This window comes from Paralichthys olivaceus, chromosome 16 (genome assembly GCF_024713975.1).
Source record: "Paralichthys olivaceus isolate ysfri-2021 chromosome 16, ASM2471397v2, whole genome shotgun sequence".
NCBI lineage: Eukaryota > Metazoa > Chordata > Actinopteri > Pleuronectiformes > Paralichthyidae > Paralichthys > Paralichthys olivaceus.
In genome coordinates, this window is record NC_091108.1 from 7,442,058 (window position 1) to 7,465,739 (window position 23,682).

The 23,682-nt window shown below is 41.1% G+C and overlaps 1 protein-coding gene across 4 annotated transcripts; it reads right to left on the reverse strand.

The window, feature by feature from the left end:
- Positions 1–1,394: 1,394 nt before the first annotated feature.
- On the reverse strand, positions 1,395–7,648 carry gata6 (GATA binding protein 6). 4 transcript variants are annotated; one of them, XM_020110298.2, is made up of 8 exons: positions 7,374–7,524; positions 6,866–6,930; positions 5,846–6,755; positions 5,164–5,336; positions 4,249–4,374; positions 4,037–4,124; positions 3,835–3,932; positions 1,395–3,357 (listed from the first exon to the last, which is right to left on the reverse strand). In XM_020110298.2, the coding sequence occupies exons 2-8, from the start codon at positions 6,914–6,916 to the stop codon at positions 3,196–3,198; spliced, it is 1,608 nt and encodes a 535-aa protein (XP_019965857.1). In that variant the 5' UTR covers positions 6,917–6,930; positions 7,374–7,524; the 3' UTR covers positions 1,395–3,195. The 4 variants fall into 4 exon arrangements, with proteins under 4 accessions (XP_019965857.1, XP_019965865.1, XP_019965872.1 ...); XM_020110306.2 differs by having other exon boundaries at positions 5,164–5,330; positions 7,374–7,449; XM_020110313.2 differs by lacking the exon at positions 6,866–6,930 and having other exon boundaries at positions 7,374–7,648.
- Positions 7,649–23,682: the final 16,034 nt, after the last annotated feature.

Consider the following 23,682-nt stretch of genomic DNA (forward strand, 5'->3'; position numbering starts at 1 on the left):
TTATCACTGTGGCTGCATTAATATGAGAAACCCAATAGCTGCTAGAGTTTGACCAAATTAAAACATGATATCAATATCATCCAGTCACAAAAGATTTTTGAATATTATGCAAAGCGATGCCGCTTAAAATGTGACACTGTCCAAACGCTGAATTTGCTTAATGTATTTTCAAAAATGTTTTTTACATGATGAACACAATTCAATTCAATTTTATTTGCACAGCGCCAAATCATAATATACATTAATCTCCAGGCACTTTACATAGAAGGTCAAGACCTTACAAATTATATAGAAACCCAACAGCGCCCCCACAATGTCCACTCATAATGAATTTATTTACTGAAATTGTATTTTTGATGTCTGAATATTGCGGTTGGTAATCGGCTCACGATGCAAAATCAAACCCCTGATTAAATTACTTCTGGGAAACGTTTGCCTACCTGCACTACAGGTTTAACTTACACTAGCAAAAAGGGGTAATGGGGGTTGTTGCCTTTTTCAGGTTAGAGCAATGGCCCCTCAGAATGTTTGTGTACATCCCTGCTGCACGTGATGGTTGTTGTGACCCTCAGCTTTGTGAACATCTGTCCAGATGAGAGCGAATGAATGCAGGGAGGATTTCTGTTGTGTTTATGTGTCCTCCCTCGCTGCACCATGGAGACCAGTCAGACAGTGCCAAGGTGGGACCTCATCATAAATTTAGAAACCTATAAATATTTACTCCTGTTTTGAGTTGAACACTAGTTTTCATTTACGAATCCAACACTGGGTTTTGTCATTTATTGAAGCTCGGGCACCGAACGCCTGGTGGTCTCAGGGCACAGATTGAGTTTTATATAACACCTACGAAAACATGCCAAACATTTTCATTGCTGCACCAGTAACGCTGAAGACTCTGTCTGATTCCAACTAAATGCAGAAGTTTGATCCTCTGCAAAAACAAAAGCAACAACAAGTGTTCACGTCAGAAGGGTGGATGTGGCCGTTGTGCAGAGTGCAGCACATTCCTCCACACTTAATAAACCCGGCTAAATCAATACGTCAAAGAGCAGACAGATAACGCTGAGCCGAGACATAAATCTCCACGATCTCAAAAAATCTTTTCATGTGGTGCTACTCACAGGCCATTCTCGCTCAAGTACAGTAAACATTGTGACAGGTACTTTGAGCTGCTGGTTCAAGAGGAGACAGGAAAGTTGGCCGTGCACTGAGACCCACGGAGGCTAAATGTTAGGGAAGAAAAACTCGAGTAAAATTTAAAAAAAGAAGAATAAAGTTTGCTTCAATGGAACAGAAGCAGAGTTTGGAGGCAAATCAGCAAGAAAACATTGGGAATGTTTCCAAATGTTTTCAAAGATTAAGGTGAGATATGTTTGAAATGTGAAAATAAGGCATGAATTTTACTTTTTATTTTTTTTTCTCTTTCCAGGAAATGTTTGCCTTGAATTAGCTGATCTGACAAACCTTAAGATTGAAAAGTTTCTGTTAAACCAAGGCTGTGATCGCCTCATAGAAAACTATACACTGATGCTCTGTTTAAAACACATGGTAACCAGAACAATTTATTGGACTGAATTTAAATAAAAATAATTTCTTAGAATGTTTCAGGAAAAACGAACATAGAGCAAAAAAATAAAAAAAAGAATAAACATGATATTTCAGAAAAATAAATAAACTCCATCAGAGTGAATGGCATGCCTTATTTGGATGTAGTGAGTTTTAAAATAGAAATAGAAACAGAAATAACCCTCTCACGATATCTAACTCAACAGATTGTCTTCATCTTTAAATTCTCCTTGTGGTTGTTTTGGGGCCTGTAATGGCTTTTCGAGACTCCGCCCACGCCACAACTGGAGAGACGAGACGTAGAGGGTGTAAAATCAAACACACCTCTCGAATTGTTTTGGATTCTGCATGCCACCCATTCTGCGGTGAATTCAAATGGGGTCGCAATTTGAAAGAAAAAATATAATAAACTGTGATATGAACTGTTTTGCATCTTTATTTATTTCTCTCATTTAACATCTCGCCACGTTAAACTACTGGGTCGTTACATTCCTTTGAATCCTCAGTGGAATAAGTCATCAAAAGTAACATGAATTTGTTCAGAGGTGACCTCACTCTCCACATTGCTCTGATTGTGGTATAAAAATGATGCAACAGTACATACTTGCATTGTGAAAGTTACACAGTCTATAATGAATCAGGTTGCAAAGCCAACAGTCGTGTAACATAAATGTCAGCTGGCTCACAGCTATTCTGGGTGTGCTTTGTTCCAGCGAGCCCTCCGACCTCTTCACATGTGAAATAGTGTTTTTGAAGCCCTGCTTTTAGAGAAGTACCATCATGTTACAGCCAACAGCCGACAGGTATCAAAAAATTAGTCTGAAGGAGTCGATATTTGCAATGAATTAAACAAACACACTAGATGACACAGTCATTTATACCCTGTTTAAACCAAACAAGTTTCAGTCAAATACAGTAAGAGCTTTCAGTGGAAAACATGTGCAGATTCAACACTACTGCTACTAACAACCACTTATAAAGAAATAAAAATAGGAAAAGAAGACATCAGAATGGTTTAACTTCTACTCTATATCGATATCTTTATTAACAATCATAGCCATGTTTTCAACATTGGAAGATTTATAAATATTCTTTCTTCTTTTGATTCATTAAAGTTGTCTTGTCACTTGTGGCATGATTCCAGTTGTGGAAAGAAAAGGAAAATCTAAATGTACTTAAAAAGAGCACAGCGCTTTATGAACCACTGAAATCCAATCAACAGCTTTTTTCTTCAGAGAGGAAATCCGTTATGTACACGGTGGCCTTGTTTCATGAACCTGGGTCTGGTTCTGTGCCACGGACGGGTGAGATATCGAGTGCACGGCAGGTCCAGAAACCATCCACAGCAGGCCACCTGATCATAGGCCTGGAGTCTCCCTTTTGGTTTTTATTTTTCTTAAAGGCAACAAGATCCCCACACCAATCTGGAAACAAATCCCAGATACTCCAATCTTCAAGCTTGCAGCATGACCTGAAGTGGTCTCACGATTCTTTTCCACAACGTCCGACTCTTCTTGCATCAGCTGCGAGGAAGGAAACAAACAATGCCCCCGGAATACTTCCACAACACTTAGCATCCAGACAGAAGGGCCCAGGGATTGCTGTCCTCCCAAAAACAGATTTAGGTGTTCAAGCTAAAGCCATGGGGCACCAGGGTTCACCCCGCACTGAAGCTACATCTGATGGCTGGGTCAAGCCCACGCTGGTGTACAGGCCGTCCTGTGCCGGGTACTTCAGCGCTGAGGCCGAGCCTGTTCCCTCCCCTGAGCTGGACAGCACAGACGAACTGACCTGCAGCAACAGAGCAAATACAAACTGCATTATTAGTCTGACTGAAAAAGATCAAGTTCTTCTATATAAAAGCATCTGCTGCTTTTTGTGGTGCATGATACACATTCTTTTTTATTGAGATGCTTCTTGCATGACACCAATGACGGAAAATAGCATCAAATACCAAGAAATGTGAATTTTACTGTAAAATTATGGTGATACATTTTTCATCACCACAGAGCCTCAGTCAGCTGCATGACCATTTGAATCAGAGGCCGCAATGATTCCATTACACAATGTTTCATTCTGAGGAAGCATCAAGTTTGACATTTAAAATTCATTTAAGAATGATATGTTCAAATGATCAAGTCCCATAGCACGTTGTTATATTATTTTTTTTCATTGTCAGATGATACAGATGCCCAATTGTAATTGACTCTTATAAAAAAAAGAATAATTTGAATTCATAAATTAGACAAGAATAAATAAAAGTCTTACCCCTGACACCTGTCCGGAGGGAGAGCTGTTTTTTGAGCAGTCTTCAGAATTGGATGAGGAGGTGGATGTGGGAGTCATAGAGATTGAGTTGTTATTTCCTATAAAACATAAAGCCTGTTATTAAGATCCGCTTTTTGTGAAAAGCATTGTGTTGATAATATGTATTTACAGGCAGAGAAACAATAAATATGCAGACACTCACCAGAGGATCCCTTTGTTTTATTCATGGTCTTGGGTTTTCTTTTTCTCGTCTGAATTCCCTCTTTCTTCATGGCGAGCGGCCGAGGTACCTGCAGATTGGATCATTTTTGGACACAAGGTTTTATAAATTTTCTGTAACGCTGTGATTATTTAATGTTTTTCTTTTTGCTGTGATTGAATTAGAAAGAAATGTGAAATGAAACCTCCACTCACCCCGTGTAATTTTGTGTAGAGGCCACATGCGTTACACACTGGCTCTCCCTCTGCATTTCTGCGCCACAGAGTTGTCGTGCTGGTTTGACAGTTGGCGCAGGACAGGCCGATTCTTCTTGACGTCGACTGGAGATAAAAACATCCAAAATAAATATCAAAGTCAGATTCAAGCTTTTAAATAATAAAAGATTTTAATAAATTTGTCAAACCGAAATTATTTGAGCGTTTTTGTCACAACTTAGGAAAAAAAGTTTTTCAAGTGTGAGCCACACTCCACTAATTGAATTACAGTCCGACCATTCACATCCTATTTCCTAACAATAATAAAGGCTCTATTATGATCTCCATTTAACTGGCTTTTACGCACGGCTTTTTACAGGATGTTACTTTCCAAGGAGTGTCCATGCGTGACGTTTGGTTTTCCTGGTTAAAGTCGTGCGTAACGGCACCAGGAACAGATTTGTCTCTGTCGCCCACTCAGATTAAATTACCCAAGATGAAAAGGCTTTGAGTGGCTGATTAAGTGCCCGATTAATTACGCTAACAATTGTCCTCTGTGTGTATGTATGTGTGGTTTTAATCCAATTAAATCAGCGCCTTCGATTCCATTCAAACCAAATTTTAAGAAATTAACACATTGTGTCCTGTATCAACTTCATTTCTACGATTCTTTAATACAATTGGTTCATGTGCTGAAAAATGTTATTAACTCGCATTTGTTACATGATGAGTGATTTATTTTTACATGCATATTTCTGCGTATTTTACGAGATAAGTCCCGGATAAAATGGGATTCTATATATTGGAGTAAAACCGTTTGAAAATGAAATATTGAATGGGTGACCACGGATATCATGGGTGATAACCTTCAGCCATTAGGCAGGAAATTGGGCGTTTAAGTGATCCCCTGCTTACCGTCCGTTTCTGTGGTTTAATTAATGGCCTGCTCAGCCCATTCATTTTGCTGTACAGGCCGCAGGCGTTGCAGAGAAAGTGGCCTGTGCCGTCGCGCCTCCACAGTGGCGTGGAGATGGAGCCGCAGTTGACGCACTCCCTGCTCTCCCCCATGTCATCGAGAATATCTGAAACTTAAGAAGAAAGACTTAAATCAGAAGAAAGTACAATTTTAATGCGTAGTTTTTTGTAAAGCCTTTGCGAAGTGAAGGAAATTAAATCTGATCCATGGATTCCACGTATGCCTAGAAAAAAATTATCTAAAGGACACAGATTGTATCATGGTATTTAAATAAAGACTTGATTTAATCTGACACACTTTCCATATATTTATCCTGCTGCTTGAATACCTATGGGGGTTTATTTTTATATTTAATGTTTTGGCCAGTCGTCGTAGGTTTACGCACAGAAACGGGCCTGACTTTTCTCGCAGGACTGAAACAAACATGTGCCTCATGCCAAAGTTCTACAAAGGAATATATTTGCGGTTGACTACTTTGTCAAACAGAGTCATTTTGGATTTTTAAACTTTGGCCTCCATCAGGTTCTGTTACCAAAACATTCCTGCATCTCAGACAGTGAGAATGAAAACTATTCCATCGCCATGACCTCCACTAATTTGCAGTTTTTGTTTTCTTCTTACCTCCGTTTGGTGCTCGGATCAAGGGCGCGCCTCTGCTCTGCAAGGTGTGCAGCATGGTGTTGTCGAAAGGTCCCCCGGTCCACGGCGAGGGCAGCTGGGAGAGCTGCGGTGCAACGTAAGGAGAGTATGGACTCGGGTAGGTGCCACTGAGGGGCCGAGAGAGGCCGTACTGGTCCCTGTTGCTCATGTTCAGCGTGTTAGCGTAACCGGTGTCTCTCGGGGTTCCGTTATTCATGGGCGGGCTTGGAGGGTAGTGGAACCGGCTGGAGGTGTGCGGGCTCCCGGTGCTGTACGAGGGGCTCTCCGGGGTGGACTGCGACCAGACCGAGTGACTGGAGACGGCGTGGCTGGGCTGCGCAGAGCCGCTGGCCTGCAGGTAAGACAGGCTGGGAATCATGGGGCCCACCCGGGAGCTGGGCACGTACACGGGAGAGTTGGGGTTGGAGTGCATGTAACCACCAGAGGAGGAATCATATCCAGTCTGGCTTTGGGCTGCGGCGATGGCCAGCGTTTGGTACATGTCGGCCGAGTCCACCAGCAGGCTCGCCTTGTGCGCTCCGCTGGAGAGGACAAGCTTGCTGCCCTGGTCTAAATCCGTAAACAGCGGGATGTCCTCGGCGGCGGTCAGGGTGTTGTTATGGTGTCCGAAGTGAACGTAGGAGTGCAGTGATCTGCCGTCGGAGCGGCGGTGCCCCAGCGCGTCAAGCTCGCTCGGAGCTGTCCTCAGCTCCTCCGAGGTGGGGCCGTTCCTCCTGCTGTCACCTGGCAGGTAGGTCTGCTCAGCCGGTGACCCTGGGCTGCTGGATACTTCTCGCTTGACCATGGACCAGCTGTTTTCGCCCAGCTCCATCCAGGAGCACTTTCCATACACCGTAGGGGTTAATAAAAAATGCTCAGGGAGTTGTCTACCCTGTAAGACAACAAGGAAATGAATGTTAACACTAGGGAAATTAGAGGAAAATACACTCGTGTTAAGCGAGTTCAAAATGTGCCACAAAATTCATCTAGACAGAAACTCGCCAAAGTTGTGGAAAAACGCAAGTCCACTTCGGGCAGACAGTGTGATTTCATCTTTAGAGGAGAGGCTGAAATTAAAAAAAAAGAATAAACCAAGAATATGAAAATGTTTAAACTAAATCTCTATCATCTCTAACTCCAGTCAAACACCATCCAATCCACAGTGGCTGTCATATTCCCATCAAGAGCGCACAAGAGCGCATGGATCCATCCGTGCCAAATCCCTGTCCTCCCACACACACACGCACACACATAAGAGGCTGGAAACAAAACGCAGTATGTCTTCACAGCAAAAAAGAGATAACCATTTGATAAGACCCGAAACAGATAAGGACCGAGGGGCAGACTGGAGCGATAAAAAAAAAAAAAACGACACCCCGAAATGACGCGTAAAGTTCCGCTGCGCTCGGCACCAGATTACGCACATCTAACCCGACTGTGCGCCATGGAGGATGAATACAGACACAAGAGGAGGCACAGAAAGAAAAACGAGTCTCTTTTCGCCACATACCTGCTAGTTGTGTGCCATAGGTCGCACTGTGAGTCCTCAGTGGTGAGTCGCTGCGTCTCCTGGCTGGAAGTAACGGGGAAACGTCGGTGCGCTCCAACTCCGTTTATGAGAGGAGGCGCTTGGAGCCGCGGCTGCAGGAGGCGGACCAATCACGAGCAGCGCAAGCGGCCGGAGACGCGATGGGGGTGCGAGTCTGTTGATGAACTCCTCCAATCAATCACACGGAGGAACAGAGAGAAAGAAAAGAAGAGAGAGGAAGAAAAGAAGAAAGAGAGAGAGACCTGATCACGTCTGAGAGCTTTAATAACATGCAAATATCATCATGTAGCTGGACAGAGGTGGAGCTCCTCCTTTTTTTAATGTTCAGATTTTTTATTTATCAAATGTGATTTCTAATCAGTTACTAATAATAAGTCTCATAACTCAATGAAACCTAGACATTATTTTATTCCATTTCATTTTCTACCTTCTAGTGTTTTGGCTTTTATAGGCTGTTACTACTAATGATAGTAATAGGAATAATGGTAATAATAATAATCAAAGCTACTTGTAATGTTATACTTAATATGTTGTTTACATGTCAGTATTATTATTATTATCATTATTAATATATGGACTTTGGTGACTTGTTGGATTTATACTTATTTAAATTTTTTCCTATTTTTCTATTTCGTGATATAGCAGCTACAACTGAGAATTTACATTATTAAAAGTAACATTCATCAGTTGTTACTCATTTAAATCCAAATTGTTATTATGATATAATTAACAACTGTTGCATGAAATGTACTTTTACTTTCGATATAGTTTTCTTGTAGTGGCTCATACCCCAGCTTTCGAAATTAGTAACCTTTAAAGTAGTCCTCTATATTTACACTTTTGGTTTGCTGCTTTTATTTTGGTGAATCATCTGAATACTTCCTGCACCTCTGTCTGGAAATGTAAATTAATATCAGGCTTTATTCTCTAAACTATTTGAAATCATCCTGATGTGCGGATCAGAACGTGTATTTATTTTAGCATATTGATCAACTAATAAAATGCATTTCAGTGGGTAACACAAAATGAACAATAATACAGACTTCATGTGTGTTTATTTAAGGCTCTGATGAAAAGTCTTGATTTCTCCCTCTTTGTTTATTCTCTCGACTCTTGCGCACTGATCCATGAATCTGCTGCAAATTAGTTTATTTAAGTCAGACGCTTTTCATTCAGGATTAAACGTCGCTTTGAAGCTCGGATGATTGGTTCAGCCTGAATATACATGTGCGCTCAGTGAAGTGATCAAAAGTCACCAGAGGTGTCAATTGAATCATTCACTCGTTCGCAGCTCTTCTCTCGCTCACAGAGGTGAACTAATAGTTCCTGGTTCATCACACTCACAACCATTAGACAGGTATCTCTCTCTCTCTCTCTCTGTGTGTGTGTGTGTGTGTGTGTGTGTGTTTACACTGGGTCTGCACAGGAGATAGCTGAGCACTGCAGAGCACTGGACTGCACAGCACCACTAGGCCACAACTAACCACTTCAACTACTGTAACTGTGTCATAATGACTGTAAATACTGCGTCTACTGCTTCTGGTGTTCATAGTGTTAATACTCTACCTGAAGGCTTCTACTACCTTCTAATAGTTCTAATAGTATTGCTTCCAGGTCTCTATAATGCAGACTGAAGTGAAGGGAGACCTGAGAACTGCACCACTACTTTCAATAAAACTACTGCTAATACCATACTTACACTAAGGTCTGCAGAGGAAGCTGCAGATAGACCACATTTCCGTTTTTTTTACAAGAAACACCAGTATTTCTTATTAATAAATTACTGATATTACTAATATTATACTATTGCTACTACTATTAATATTATTATTATTACTACTACTACTGCTATTAAATTCTATTTTGTACCTGAAGTTGCACGATTTGATATAAATTATCTGTTGATAATAAATTATTGATAGTCTATAGCTTATATCTGAATATGTTATAATATTCGTAATATATAGTATACGTTCTCCTGTCAATGCGTTTATTACAACATGTAATCACAGCTACATGTGGTCCCAAACTCCACTGCTTCAACTGAGAGTAGTCCACACATATTTTCACTTTATGTTTTTCTGTCGCCACTGATGTAAGATGTGAAAATCTAAGCAGAGAATAATAAAACAAGTTATGCGTAAATATGCGTAAAATGCTTTTATGCGTAATTCTGCTCCAGCTGCACAGCCTGGCCTTGTTCTCTATTACTGCTGCTGTGAGACTCTGCTGTGCAGGGAAACATGTGAGTCTCTCTTGGCTCTATCCGGCGATGGATTTGTAATACATTTGTGATACATTTCAACTGCGCATTTAAAGGCTCTGCTCATCAGACTCGGGGTTCAGACCTCTGCCTGTTGTCAGGTGTTACACGTGGATCAACATCTGGCTGCCACGAAAACCGAGGATGTTTTGCAGATGTTTTTTTTTCTTGTTAAATCAGAGGGAGTAACCAAACCGCGCGCTACTGTTCCACATGCCATCCTCTCACTGAGCAGTTGTCAGGGATAAAAAAAAAAAAGGGATCCAGTTGTTTTTCTGCACCCCTCCTCCTCCCCTCTATCTCTCCCTGCGTCTCTTGACTTCAGGCCGGGTTGATGAATGAGGTGTTTTCTCAGTCATGTCAAAGTGTTGCGGCTCGGACACGCGGAGCCTGAGAGGAGAAGTGGCAGGACGCCGCCCTGTCTCCACATTTATCCAGGCTCGGTCAAACTGAGCGCGGGCCTGCGGGACTGTCCGACCCGGGGAAGAGACGCAGGGCGATAATCTAATTATCTTTATCATGGGATTAACTGAGAAAGACCCATTCAGATGTAGCTGTTTAACTTCTAATTGTCCACTAACACGACTGATAGCATAATAATAACAACAACAATAAAATAATAATAGCAGTTCTACTACTAGTACTAATACAACTACTACTACTACTACTAATAATAATACATCATCAACCATAATAATAATAATGAGGGCACTTGATCCCGCTCCCAATATTATAAAAGAATACACCAAGAATACTACAGCAATATTATTTTCGTTAGAATAGATTCGCCTTTTGTTATCGTTGTTGTTGTAAAGTCAAAATAACCAATCAACAATAATTATAATAATAATAATAATAATTTTAGTCCCATTCCCAATATTGTTAAAATAATAGTTAAAATAATAGTAAAAGTTGTTGTAAAAATAATACAGAAACATATTAAATTTAATGACACACTTACATTTTGAATTAAGTATTTTGTCCCATCCATAATATTGTTTGAATAATATAAAAATAATATTATAGCAATATTCACTGTGTTACAATAAAATTTGCCTGTTATGGTTATTACTTTTGTCGTTGTTAGTAGTTCATAATAATAATAATAATAATAATAGATAGATAGATCCTCAAGTTAAAATTTAAAAACCACATCGGCCACAACATTCATTCATCAGCAGCCACAAAAGACATGTTTCAGGTAAAATGAGTATGTGCTTATTGCATTTGAATAAATAATCATAATTTGAACAGTATATTATTCGTATATTGATTTCTCTCCTCATGGCCTCAGTAGTTTTATCTGGACACTGTTTGTTTCCTTCAGGAGGTGCAGCTACAGACTAGTGGTGGACCCTCTCCAGGTGTCAGTGCCTTATGTACCGACTTGATAATGATTATCTCCAGCACTTGTTATGGCCTGCTCCTGATTAGCCAACACTGCTGCAACATGCATGATGCTACAAAGAGATAACATGGAGCAGCAGTTTTACATGAAACAAGGAATAACATCAAGACTTTTTCATATAAAAAATCTCCTCAGTTTCTGTGTTGAACTGAACATGTCTCTGTTATGATGACTGAGAAGTGACAGGAGCTACATAATGTAAAATGCAGGGAAGAGACAGAATTCATCACTTTATTCACCACTTTGGTTTCAATATTTTAATTTTAATTTATTCATATTTCGAAGTTAATTTGAGGACAAATTTTATTCTTGAGGGAAAAGCGTGTGCTGTTGTATTAAATCTATAGCAAAATTCCATTGGTTTTAGTTGTTAATACATTTCCAGGAACTGTCTACAAGTGATTTTCAATGATCTCTTCTTACAATACTAATAAAATACTTAATACTGAAGCTGAATAAAATATTGATTATATAGTGACAGGCTTTTGTGCTGAAATATAATTTTGCACAAAGGTTTGTTTTGTTTAATTAAAATATGATATAGATTTTATTTTGTTTATCACATTTAAAATGTTGAAGTAAGGGCCTTTTCCAATAACACATGAAATTACTCTATTTAGAAAATACTTTATTGACTTAACAGGGCTGTAAAAATACATTATAACACATTTTTGTAGTTTAAGGTGGAAGCTGTAAATTCAATATATATCAATGGGACAATTTAAAGACAAAAAATCTTAGTTTCTCATAAAATATTCTCTCTACTGGCATGCACGAATTATAGACTGCCTCCTGTGGATTATGAAATTGGAGTTAAATTAAATAAGATTATGGAATATTATGTATTATATGTGGACCCATTTAATCGAGTGTTATCAAACTTAGATATAACAATTGGAAATTTCCATATTGCAAGGGTTTGATATGCAACATGATCTCATAGAAAATCCGACTCTATACAGAATCTTGAACAGTTTAGTCCCCAGTAAACAAAAAAAAGAAGTCCCAGGCTCATTGCACTAACTCCCTTCTTTGGTGTTAATGTAATAAAAATGTAAAGAGCTATAAGATCAACTTCATTTAATAGTTTGAGGAAATAGTATGAATTGGTACTAATCCTTGAATGAGCATTAGTTCCATGTTCCCGCTGCTGGAGGCTTTAGATCGTTGACCTATTTGCCTTTATTTTTTATTGAAGACCCAGTTAAGTTTTATATCAGCACAGCTCTGTGTCTCCTCGTCCACTGCTGACTGGCAGCTTGTCCAGAGTTGCTGGAGCAAAGGCTGCTGGGAGGCCTCGAGCGTCAGACTCTCCTGTTTGAAGTGGTAGATGATTAAACGGGCCATGACAGGTGTAAAAGCAACCTTTGTCATTTTGGACATGCGGCGTCCTTGCTTCCTTGACTCGCCCACTGCACGGAACGCCCTGCTCACCTGCCTGCTTACTCTGAGTGTGCGTGAGTGTAAACAACATGCTGGGAGCAGAGTTTGTGGAGGCGCCTTGAGGCTGCAACACCACCACCACCACCACCACCACACTCCCTGTCAGCTTCATGTAATGAATGAAAGGTAGATTCGCTTATTGTCTGTGAGTTTGTGGCACAAATCACCCTCTTGCACAACAGACGCAGGCCCATCCGTGCCTTGATGAAGATGGAGGCACATACACGTGTCACAGTGGGTTATTATTTGTGTCTCCAGCAGCTCCAGTTTATCACTGCTTGGTGCCATGATGTCATATCAGCTTGACACAGGACTCAGGGTTCATTTGACCTATTCTCTTAACTTTGGCTCCAATCACACATCAGCTATTACATATGTTGTTATATTTCGCTCGGTGTTTATCGTTTTGTGCCGCTCTTGTCTCGGCCGTGTCTTCTCCCTTGAAGGAGCCTTGATATGAGCAGGACTATCCCAGCGGCACCAAGATGATAAAATAAAAGTGATGTTGTACGTATATAAATAATGCTCCGCTTTGAGATTTGATACAAAATGCAGTTTGTTCTGATATCATATTGAGTTCAAATCCAAACGCTGCAGCTTTGATAGGACGAACTGAGGCAGCGCTCAGTGCTGCGTAATGTGAGGGATTAGGTGGATTAGCAGAGCAAAACCTCTCTGTGTGTAATTATCATATTCATTTGCACACTTTTCAGGTTGTGCTTACTCATATTGGATGTGGGATCAAGTGGGATTAAAGACATTCATTTGTACACTGTTCAAACTGTGCTCGATTTTGATGCAGTTATTTATCTAAAACCAAATGAATGGATGACATACAGCTCCACTGGTGCTGTTATTCCTCATTTTTCCTCATTTTTTTTTATGAAACACATACGAAACAAAATTTGTTGAATTTAAAAATGTAGAGCAGGAGATTTCAAATGTCGTTTGTGCTTTGTGCCTCTATGTAGTTTATTTTAAGTCAGGTGCTGAATCTCACAGTATTTGGGGGATTTCAAGAAGTGGTGATAACTTCTGCCACTTTTGGTTTCACGTCAGAAGAAACCCCGCCTGGAAAAAGTCAGTAGTCAGATAAGGTCTCCATCCATCACCTATAAAACTCAAGTGTTTAAAAAGCTATTAAAACAAGATAAGGCGGAGGTGCACAATTCAACACACTTAGCCACTAATTCCATTTACTGTGTGACCACTACAGTGTAACAGTAATGAGAGATAAAATAAAAATAAAAAAAGGTCCAGTCTAGAGCTGCAGGTTTATGTTTGTTATCCTACAAAATCACTAATGTGTTTTACGAAACAACAAAGACTTTGAAGACATTTATATAATTTGATATTCGGGGGGCCGTAAAGCAGGTCACAAGCTAAATCTGAGGGGTCATGAAATGATTTAAAGATATATTTTTGTGTTATTTATTTTGTTGACTTGTGATATCCAAAATGTTTCCAACAATCTCAGGGAAATCCTCAACTTTTATCAAGGACGTTTCATTTTGGTCGCCTACTGCATGAAGGAAAAACACACTGCTCGCCAGTTGCTAGTTCCTGTTTTTTTCTTGCTCCGTTTGTCAAAATGGATCATGAGAATTTGTTGCCATGTAATATGAATAAAATATGGCTACTCTCATGTCTCTATGCTAAATAAAAAGCTCAAACCAGCCATTAATTTGGTTATCTCAACATAAAGACTGACAGCTCATTTGCCTCTGAATGGATTAGGGGAAAACGTATAACATGTTTGCTGGTGATCTGGTTGTTACCTTTGGATACATTCACAATAGCCGATTCTCTCCAGCCTTTGTACTCAGCTAAATTCATTCATAGGCTGCTGCTATCATCGTCCGCATAAGTGTTTTAGCTCCTTATCAGTAAAAATCCCCCTTCATACTAACGTAGCCTTCATGAAATAGCATAGCACATGACCATAATGAACATAGGGCATGTGAGTGATGGTGTAAACAGGAAGTAGTTTGTCTGTTTTGCGTTCGGTTGCATTGTTACAGAAAATACTACGAACGTGAAACAGCAATGGTGAAAAGTACGAGCAGGGATTTCTTTCATTGGACTGACGATGATTTTGAACTGTTACTGAGTAGCTGAGTTGTGACTAACCGGGAAGTGAACATGGGCGTCTGTGTCATTGCTTCCAAACGTCTCCGTTACTTCCCGTCAGGAGTAAAAAAGCAACCCTGGAGTTTTCAAACCAAAATGGCGCCAGCAGCGTTTCAGGCCCTTGAAAACTCTTGAGTACTGTGGACAGCAAAGACAGAAGCATAGCAGCAGTTATGTATTTTAAAACTAAAATGTGTGGATGTAGCTAAAGTTAACTCCTAAAGGAAACTATTTGGAAAGAAGGCAAATAAGCAAATTTCCAAAACTGACTATTTGAAAGAAAAAACCACAGATACTAAAAATATTAGTTTTTCGTTTTGAACATTTTCTTTGGTTCCAATTTTTTCATTCCATGTCTGGCTTGTGTCCTGAAGTTTGACATCCACCACTACACAACAATTGATTTGAGATCAAACACAAAGCGTGAGATTCGACAAGTTGAAGACGTCTGGCCGCCCGTCTCTCTGTCTCTGCGTCTCTGGAAAACCGCGCCTCATCACTCGCGTAGATTCAGCGGTGGTGTTATTGTTTCCACACCAACGTCTCCATCCTGTGGAGCCAGCCCCTCTCTAAGTGTTTTGTCTCAAGGGAGAAGGTCAGGTCTCCAGTACACTTTGTGATTTTCCCTAAATCAGCTGTTTGGAGCCGCAGGCCAGAGAGAAAACAGCCTTGGGGCTGCGGCGACGTCACTGATAGCAAAACAGAGACAAGTCTGGAGGTGGTGTTGGTGACACTTGGGCCTGAGACTCATAGTATGGACAGGGCAGATGGTAAACTGCTCATAAACGCATATACAGAGGAATAAACAAATTATTTATCCGTCAAAATAACAGTTTGTCCAATTAGGAAGTGCCAAAGTTCGGCTGTGACCTTCTATAGCTACAGTTACAGTTTCTTTCTACAGGGAACATGTGTTCAAATGTGTCCATAGCTTTTCAGTTAGAAGAACAAATAAGCCCTCTGAGATCTGATAAGATTCGAGCTTCACTCAAATGGGTCTGGAGTGCCACCAGACATGGCCGACTCTGCGCTGCGTTTGTCCTTCCATGACCGTACAACCTCCCCTTGTCTCAGCCGCGCACACTCAACACACACACGCACACTCAAGCCCGCGCTCACTCAGCTCCCCTTCCGCACACATTAAACACACTCTCAGTCCGACTTGGAGGTTTCTGTCGCCCTCTCCTTGCTTTAGTCAGTTGCCAGACAATGAAAACATTGAGAGGCAGTTTCTATGGCGTGACCAGGGCTTTTGTTTGCCTGAAAAACATATGCATTCTACATGCTCCAATTATGGTTTTATCAGATCGCTGTCAAACACACCAATCATGCACCTTCCTTTGTGCCCTCTCTAACGGTGTGTACTGTACCATGCGGAGCAGTGGTTCGCTGTGTTTGCATGTTTGCCCATGGTGGGAGTATAATATCCCAGACTGGTTTGTGTCCCTGTTGGCAGAAAACACGCGGCTTGGTCAAAAAACAATGTGTCACAATCCCTCCTGCCTCACAGTAACAGATTGGTTTCAAATGCAGAACTTCCTTGTGTGGATATTACAGCAAAATTAAACAGGAGCAGTGTTGGCCTTCTGCTGGTATCTGACAAACATGCCGAGTTTCAGCCCTGACCGCCACCACTGGGTCTCCTATTTGAATAAAGAGTGAGGCCATATCAGGGTGATCTGCTGCACGTACAGTTAAATCCCTCATTGTGACTCGCACTGTAAACTTCAACAAAAGAGGCTAAGAAAGACACGGCCGATCCGACTGACCATTGGCTCAGCTCTCTAACAGCACGACTTCCGTTCAGCGACAAAGTCACGTCCACAATTTCAGATATTTCTCAAGAATGCTGTTATCACAATTGAAGTTGTGTAACCGTATTTATTTTATATGTGAAGACTCTGGCGCACCTGTAAATGTTAAATGTTCATTTCATCAATCTATAAATTTAAATCTTAAAAATCTAAATTGATTCTGTCCCAAAAAACAAGATTAAATCAAATCTTTTTTTTCTGAAATTCAAAACGAGACGGCCTCTAGCTTGACCCCCGCTGTTATCCCCGCTGACACAAAGATGAACCCTGGCCAGAGTGTGTGAGAGTGTGTATCTCTGTGAGTGTGTGTTGTGATAGAAGCCAGTCAGCAGCTATAGGTGCTTAGGCTCCACTAAGTCCAGTGTTTACAGATCTGCAAGAACGCAACCTTGTAGCCTCTTGATGTTGCATCCAGGCAGCCAGACATCGCAGAGGTTGAGGTCTGGACTGAGGGATATTATCCTTCCAGCACGATTAACACAACATGATAAAGCTGCTGAAGCTACAGCTGCTATCTAAAGCACAACTACGTGACATTATTCAAACAATATGATGATTCTCAGCTCTGTCTTTTATATTCTATTGACTTCTGTGTCTATCTCCTGCAGAAGATTAACAACCTACTGACCAGGGTTTGAAATCTCTTTCTATGAGGTGAATGCAATTTCATTTGTAGGAACTGAGTTTTGAAAAATAGCATTTTAGAATTATTAAAGTCTAGTGTTTTCATTATTCTGAAATTCACAGATCACCAAGTTTTCGTTGGTATAAAGTAGAAAGTGTTTTAACTGGAACTTGTAACCTCAGTGAAATAACCCCTCAACTTACAAATTTGAATTTCTTCCAGCAAATATATGTTGCAAATATATTGTAAATATACTTTAAACATGATTGACATGACATGATTCATAATCTGTCACAACGGAAAGTGTAGAACCACGTCTATATTTACAGTTTACGGACGTTTGAGAGATTGATGTGGTTATTTTGGGTCTGTTAACTTTATTGCCTGTTTGCATTATTGCTTTTGGAAAAGATTGATACCGCTCTTATTTGTGTGTTGAATAAGAACCTGGAGCTGGAGAAGGCGTTTAGTGTAGCTGAGCTTAGACTAGAGACGGACATACTGCACTGTGCCCCCCCTCCGTGTCTGAATGGTAAGTGTGAAGGCATCACACTCCACTCGTGTAATATAGGCCACCTGCTGCTGTCACACACACACACACACACACACACACACACACACACACACACACACACACACACACACACACACACACACACACACACACACACACGTGTGATTGATGACTGTAACCATGATCATTAAAACAGTTTCCTCCACATGTCTTTTTACTGGGAGGTACATGATAAATGGAATGTAATGTAACTCCCGTATTGACTACATATTAAAACAAAGAAGATAAACATGTTTATTGCTGAGCTTTAGAGGGCTTGTTTGTGGAGAGGCTAGCTGTTCCCCTCTGCTTCAAGTCTTTATGCTAAGCTAAGCTAATCCCCTCCTGGCTTTAAACTTAAAGGCAGAATGTCAAAAAGAGGAATGACTCTTTTCATTATTCTCTCAAATGGAAATTGAATTATTATATTTCACAAAATGTTGAACAATTTCTACATACATTGTCCGTGACATGACAAACACGAGATGATGCGAGGACGTTGAGGTTAATGACACGAGCAGCCAAATAAGATGCATCTTCCCACGCTATGTTAAACATGTTAAGGTGAACTGTAGTATAAGCAGAGTTCTTATCATGCAGCGTGTTCGTACTGCAGAACAACCATTTGACATTTCCTCATCTCATAGCTGCATGTGCTGCTGTACATGTGCCGTGTGAGTCATTCATCAGTGTCCCCCACACCTCGGACTTTTGCCCCAGAGTAAAGTACCTGGAGAACTACATGTCAAACATGGTTCCTCTTAACTTTGTACAAGGCATCTTTACGTCTCGGCGTTTTATGGCAGGAAGGATAAAGGTCATCACGAAGGTCGTTTGAAAAGATCCAGGGAGGGAGAGGACGAAACTGCTCAAAGTGTCTGCGTAGGAGAGAAGGAAGCAGAGAGGGATGAATAGAGGGAGGGAGAGGAAGGCAGAATTATGACTGGAAGGGAGGCTGCTTTCCAACACCAGGCTGGTGTGTGTGAAAGCTGCACTGTAAGAGCATGCACACACAAATACACACCTTTGCGGGCTTCCTACCTGTGACTCAGGTCAGTGGGAGTCTCATGAGGGAGAGGCGGTAATCAGTAACAGTATTATATGGCTGTGTTAATAGTTAACGTGGCCCCTAGACACTGTGCCCCTGGCTCAAGCACCTGCAGCCCCTTTTACAGGCATCATCCACAGAGAGAACAAATAGTCTGAATGCTTGTTGGGCACATCGGTTTTACACAAACCATCGTTTCAGTCGTCCATCAGCAGGTGTTTGGTGAGAAAAGTCTGCAGAAAAAGAAAGATCTCGGGTTTACGAGGTTAATAACTCAAGTTCAAACTTTGTCATTAGCTCCATAAAGATTTGGCGTGTGCAACTTTACTGCTAACTTTATTCTTCTCTTCTCTCTCTCTAACTCCCACACATGGCCTTCTGGCTTCACACTCCAGCACAAATGTATCTTTGACAAACACTGTTGTAAAAAAAAAAAAAAGTCTTGTAGCTGCTCCTGGATCAGCTCCCGCTCCCCTCTCTCTCTCTCTCTTTCTCCGCACATAGACACACATGCAAACGTGCACTGGCAGGCCCCATATCTGTACACACACAAAAATCGACACACACAAACACATGCCTCCCTCTGCTTTTGATAGATACGGGCGAGCTCGGGTCAGGATAACCTTGTGGTGACCCACCGGCTCCATCTCCTGTACTGACCTCTCCCAGCACCTGCTAAGGCCCATCCCCGCAGCCAGGCCGACCACACCACACACACCAACACCTAAAGCAACAGAAAGCCCAGAATGCCCTGAGACGTTTCAGCTTTCAGGTTCCCTTCTCCTCCCATTGGTTTGAGATTGTCTTTTTTTTTTATTTTAATATTCCACGTCCGAGCGTCATTGATCTCCAGTCTCAAAGTCCAAGAGCTTGATGCGAATGTAGTGACATCAACAGTGCACTAAGGCAATGTTAATGCTTCTCTATCCAGGCAGATGGAGGTGTGTGTGCACAGTGCAAACAGACCCTTGTACTGAGGAGATGAAGCTGGAGCAGTCGACAGTGCAAAAAAAAAAAAAAAAAAAATCTGGGCTAATGTCTGTTTCTCCCTCGAAATTGTTTTTTGATAAGTGAATATCAGGAGATAAGTGTTGTCACCGTCCTATCTGCAAAGCGGAAGCCAGCTCGATAAATCTCCTCTGTAATCTAATGGGAGTCTGGGGCAGCCGCTGCGATCGAGGGAATACCGTCTGCTGCACTGAGCCGAGGGGAAGATTCAGTCCGATGAAAGAACCAGGGGAGACGTTACCCAACACTGTCAACTTGTAGAAATTGATTACATCTTTACATTAAACAAATGACTATCGCCGCTCGTTCAGGATTACTTTGGATTTGTTGACATATTGAAGTGATCCTGATAGCCTCTGCCAGTAGTGGCTCTATATCTGTGTCAGGTGGAACACAGTGGTAATATGTATTCTGGGGTTCAATGTTTCTTTTGGGTGAAAATATAAAATTTAACAGGAAATACTTTTATGATGGCCACAGACACAAAATGTCAAGATCAGATATTAAATAATTTTTAGTAATTGTGTGAACAATACATTTAATTCTAAACATTTTTATTGAGTTGGTCAAAAATCCACATTGATTGGAGAATTATTACTAAAAACATATATTTAAAATGAAATGTCTCGTTTACTTCATTATATTGCAAATACTGAAAACATCACAGATAATGGGTTTAGACATTTACCAGTCTAAATATCGAAAGCTTTTGGATTTTACCTAATCTATTTGGATCTATTTCTATGTTTTCCAGTTTTTTGTTTAAACTTTACATATACCTAATCCTCAGTAGTCAGATTTTTATTTCCACAATCAGACTCATTCAAACCGGCAGAGTCTTTGACTTCAACCTCTATGTCTCTATCTAAATCACACTGTAGATGACTTCTCCAGCACAGTCGGCTTTGAGCCTGCTTCTGTTTTCATGTGTTACCAATTTTGGTTTGGTTGAGGAGCAGTTTTTGAGAAACGATTCCCAGTTTGTCTATTTCACTGAGAGGAAACTCCAACATCTGGGATTTAAAAGTCAGCAACAGAAAAACATCATGTTTATGAGCGACGGTGGCAGGAAATCAAATCTGGATGATAAACAACTACTTTACTAGGCCTCAGAAAATACATGCATTTCCTGCACGCGTCTTTAACGACAGATGTTGGAGTTTCTATACGTTAAGCAACGAATCATCAGCTCAAACAACGAGTAAACGGAAATCATTCATTCTGTTACTGTACTGACTGAATTTTAAGCCAGTGACTGCTTAGATGGTGGCAAATTAAAGAACCATTCAAACCCCTCCACCTTCTCAGTGTCCTCCTGATCTTTTGCTGTGACAACAATCTCACTCTCCGAGCTGGAGACGAACAGTGCCCCCCCCCTCCCACTGACCCAGGATCCCAGGGGTTGGTGTTAAGTAAACTTTGTCGGCCACAGTCTCCAGCAGAGAAATGTCTCTCTGCTCATCAGGAGACCTTCTCCATGACCCCCACCTCTCCGCCTTGGCATTCCTCCGCCACACCACCTCCCCGACCCACCTTTTCCTTCATCCATCCTGCCCCTCCCCCCCACCCCCAGTCTGCCCTGTATACGTTGCCTTGAGTCCTGCTCTCTGTCCCGGCAGCCTCGGTCGGCCCGACTGCTGTCTCCTACGCTGGAGACAGCCTATCAGGGGCCTCACGTCATCAGTCTCCAGGACGTGAGCGACAGAGATTACTAGCTTCTATCAGGGAGGGGGGGGGGTTCATCTTAAGTGGACGCTCCTTTCTCTCACCATAACGAAACCCTGATGGGACATTTTATCTTTCTGGTAGCTTCCCTGTTGATTCGCTGCAAGGTTTGCGGGGACGGTGCACCAGACAAATATCAGCTATCCTGGCCGAGCAAAAACCCAGAGGAGAACTTCGAGCTTGTTGCTGTAAACACAAAGCTAGTCTCGGCCCAAACAAGGGGTTTGGAATAACAGCACAGAAAAGTGCATGTATGCTATCAAGCACCAGATGCTGCTTTCCCAGGCTGCACGCTGAGACCTTCAGGAGTATTAACTGACTGTTGGGATTTTTTCTTTTGTGAAAATTCCTCTAGAACAGGTTGAAAATACTCCATGAAAATCAATATGTCCACTTTGACTGAGACACAAAGCAAATTGTTGTAGGAATAGGGAAATCGGCTAATGCATGCTCACCTACAGTATTTACCAAGAGTTATATGAGAAGATTAGTCATCACACTGTAATCTCAATAATAAAGTTACTGTGATTTAGTCATCTTAGCATAGCATATCATAGGATAAAGACTGAAAACAGCTAGCTCTTTTGCCAAAGGTAACAAAACCTGGTCGGTATCATAAATCTTGTTTGCTAAAACCATACAAAGAGCCAAGTGCAGACAAGTTGTGGTTTCATGGCATTAGATTCACTCAATTTAGCACTTAGCACAACAGAGGACGCTAATTTACTTTAACACTGTAATGTGCTAATATCACGTGAAATTTAAAAAAGCTAGCTAACTGACTCCTGTAGCTTAACATTTAGCCTACCGCACTTATGTGATGGCGGATCTTCTTATTTCTCTGCAAGAATGCAAATATATGTTTTCCGCAAAATGTCAAACTATTCCAATATTTTTTTGACCGAGCTTCAATTTCACAGAACATGACTTTGAGCTGTTTGATGAAGTCAAACGAGCATTGCTCTTTAAAACGGACTTTCTTTGAGAAGGAATAGTTTGACAATTTGGAGCTTTATTGTGCAGTTGGCAGTTTATAGGCCAACGCTAAGATAACTAGCGAGATGTATAAATTCACTGTACAGATATGAAAGTGCAATATCTCAGCAAAAGAGCGAATATATTTTCAAGAAAGTCAAAAAATATTTTTTAAACATTTGATCACCAAGCAATTTAGCTCGTGGAATACTCAGAACTGGACTGGAAACTGTTGCATATTGATAGATTTGCCTTTTGCTTCCTATTGGAGCACTGGTTTATATTCCGGCCTCAATTTTTCCACTGGAGCCGAAGCTTTAAAAGAACATCTCTCCCTCTGCCAGGTGGTGTGAAGCTGGCTAACTCTCAAGCCCTTGTCATCCACTCTGTCTAGAACATGGAGCCCTGGGATATTTGTGTATCACGTATTGATTTGGAGGTACAACCCTTGGCTGTAAACCAAAGATAAATAAGTTAGGTATTAACTATTTTTTCCAGGGGTCACTCTGAGCCTATTTCACATAGCCTGGATGGAACACACCTGGAAAAAAAATGCCTCCCCTTGTGATGGACTCTGGAATATTGATTTTTCTCTCGGGACAAAAAAAAAAAAGGCCTTTGCAGTCAGTGTTTCCCTCTGAGCTCAGATAGGGCTGCGACATTCCCGTCTACTCCCTCCAAGGTTACTGCCTGCTCAGCGGAGGCCAGCACCTGTCAGATGTACGCTTGTTTTGTTATACAAGGTGTCTTTGTAGCGTTCGCTGTCTCCACAGAACACACTTTTCTTCCAGTGATGGAAAGAAATTGAGGAAAGGAACAAAAATAAAAAAGGAGCACTCGGGGAGGGGGTGGTATAGAAAACTCTGGCTTCCTTGTTATCTTCCTCTCTGGGTTTACAAGGATTACAAACTGTTGAACTCTCATACACTGATCCCCAAATGCGGCCTTGTTTAAAAAATCCTTACCTGGCAGAACGCAGGATGACACAATCATCAGAGCCGCCTTGTTTGCTTTGCTGAGTGTGGTGAATGTGATGAAGTTTACACTCATTGATTAAGTACGTCTACCTCATTGTCCTGCATACTTGTCGTGGTGTGAAACCAATCACGTTGAAAAAGACCTCCAGTGCTATCGGTTAATTATTTGAAGAACTCACCAGCGGCTCTGATGCAGCACTAGCAGCGATTGCAGCTTAATTCTCATAGAAATGCATCTAAAATGTGAAAATACTTTGCTTTTTGTGTGAGTTCATCAATTTAATTATAACTTACTTAAGCA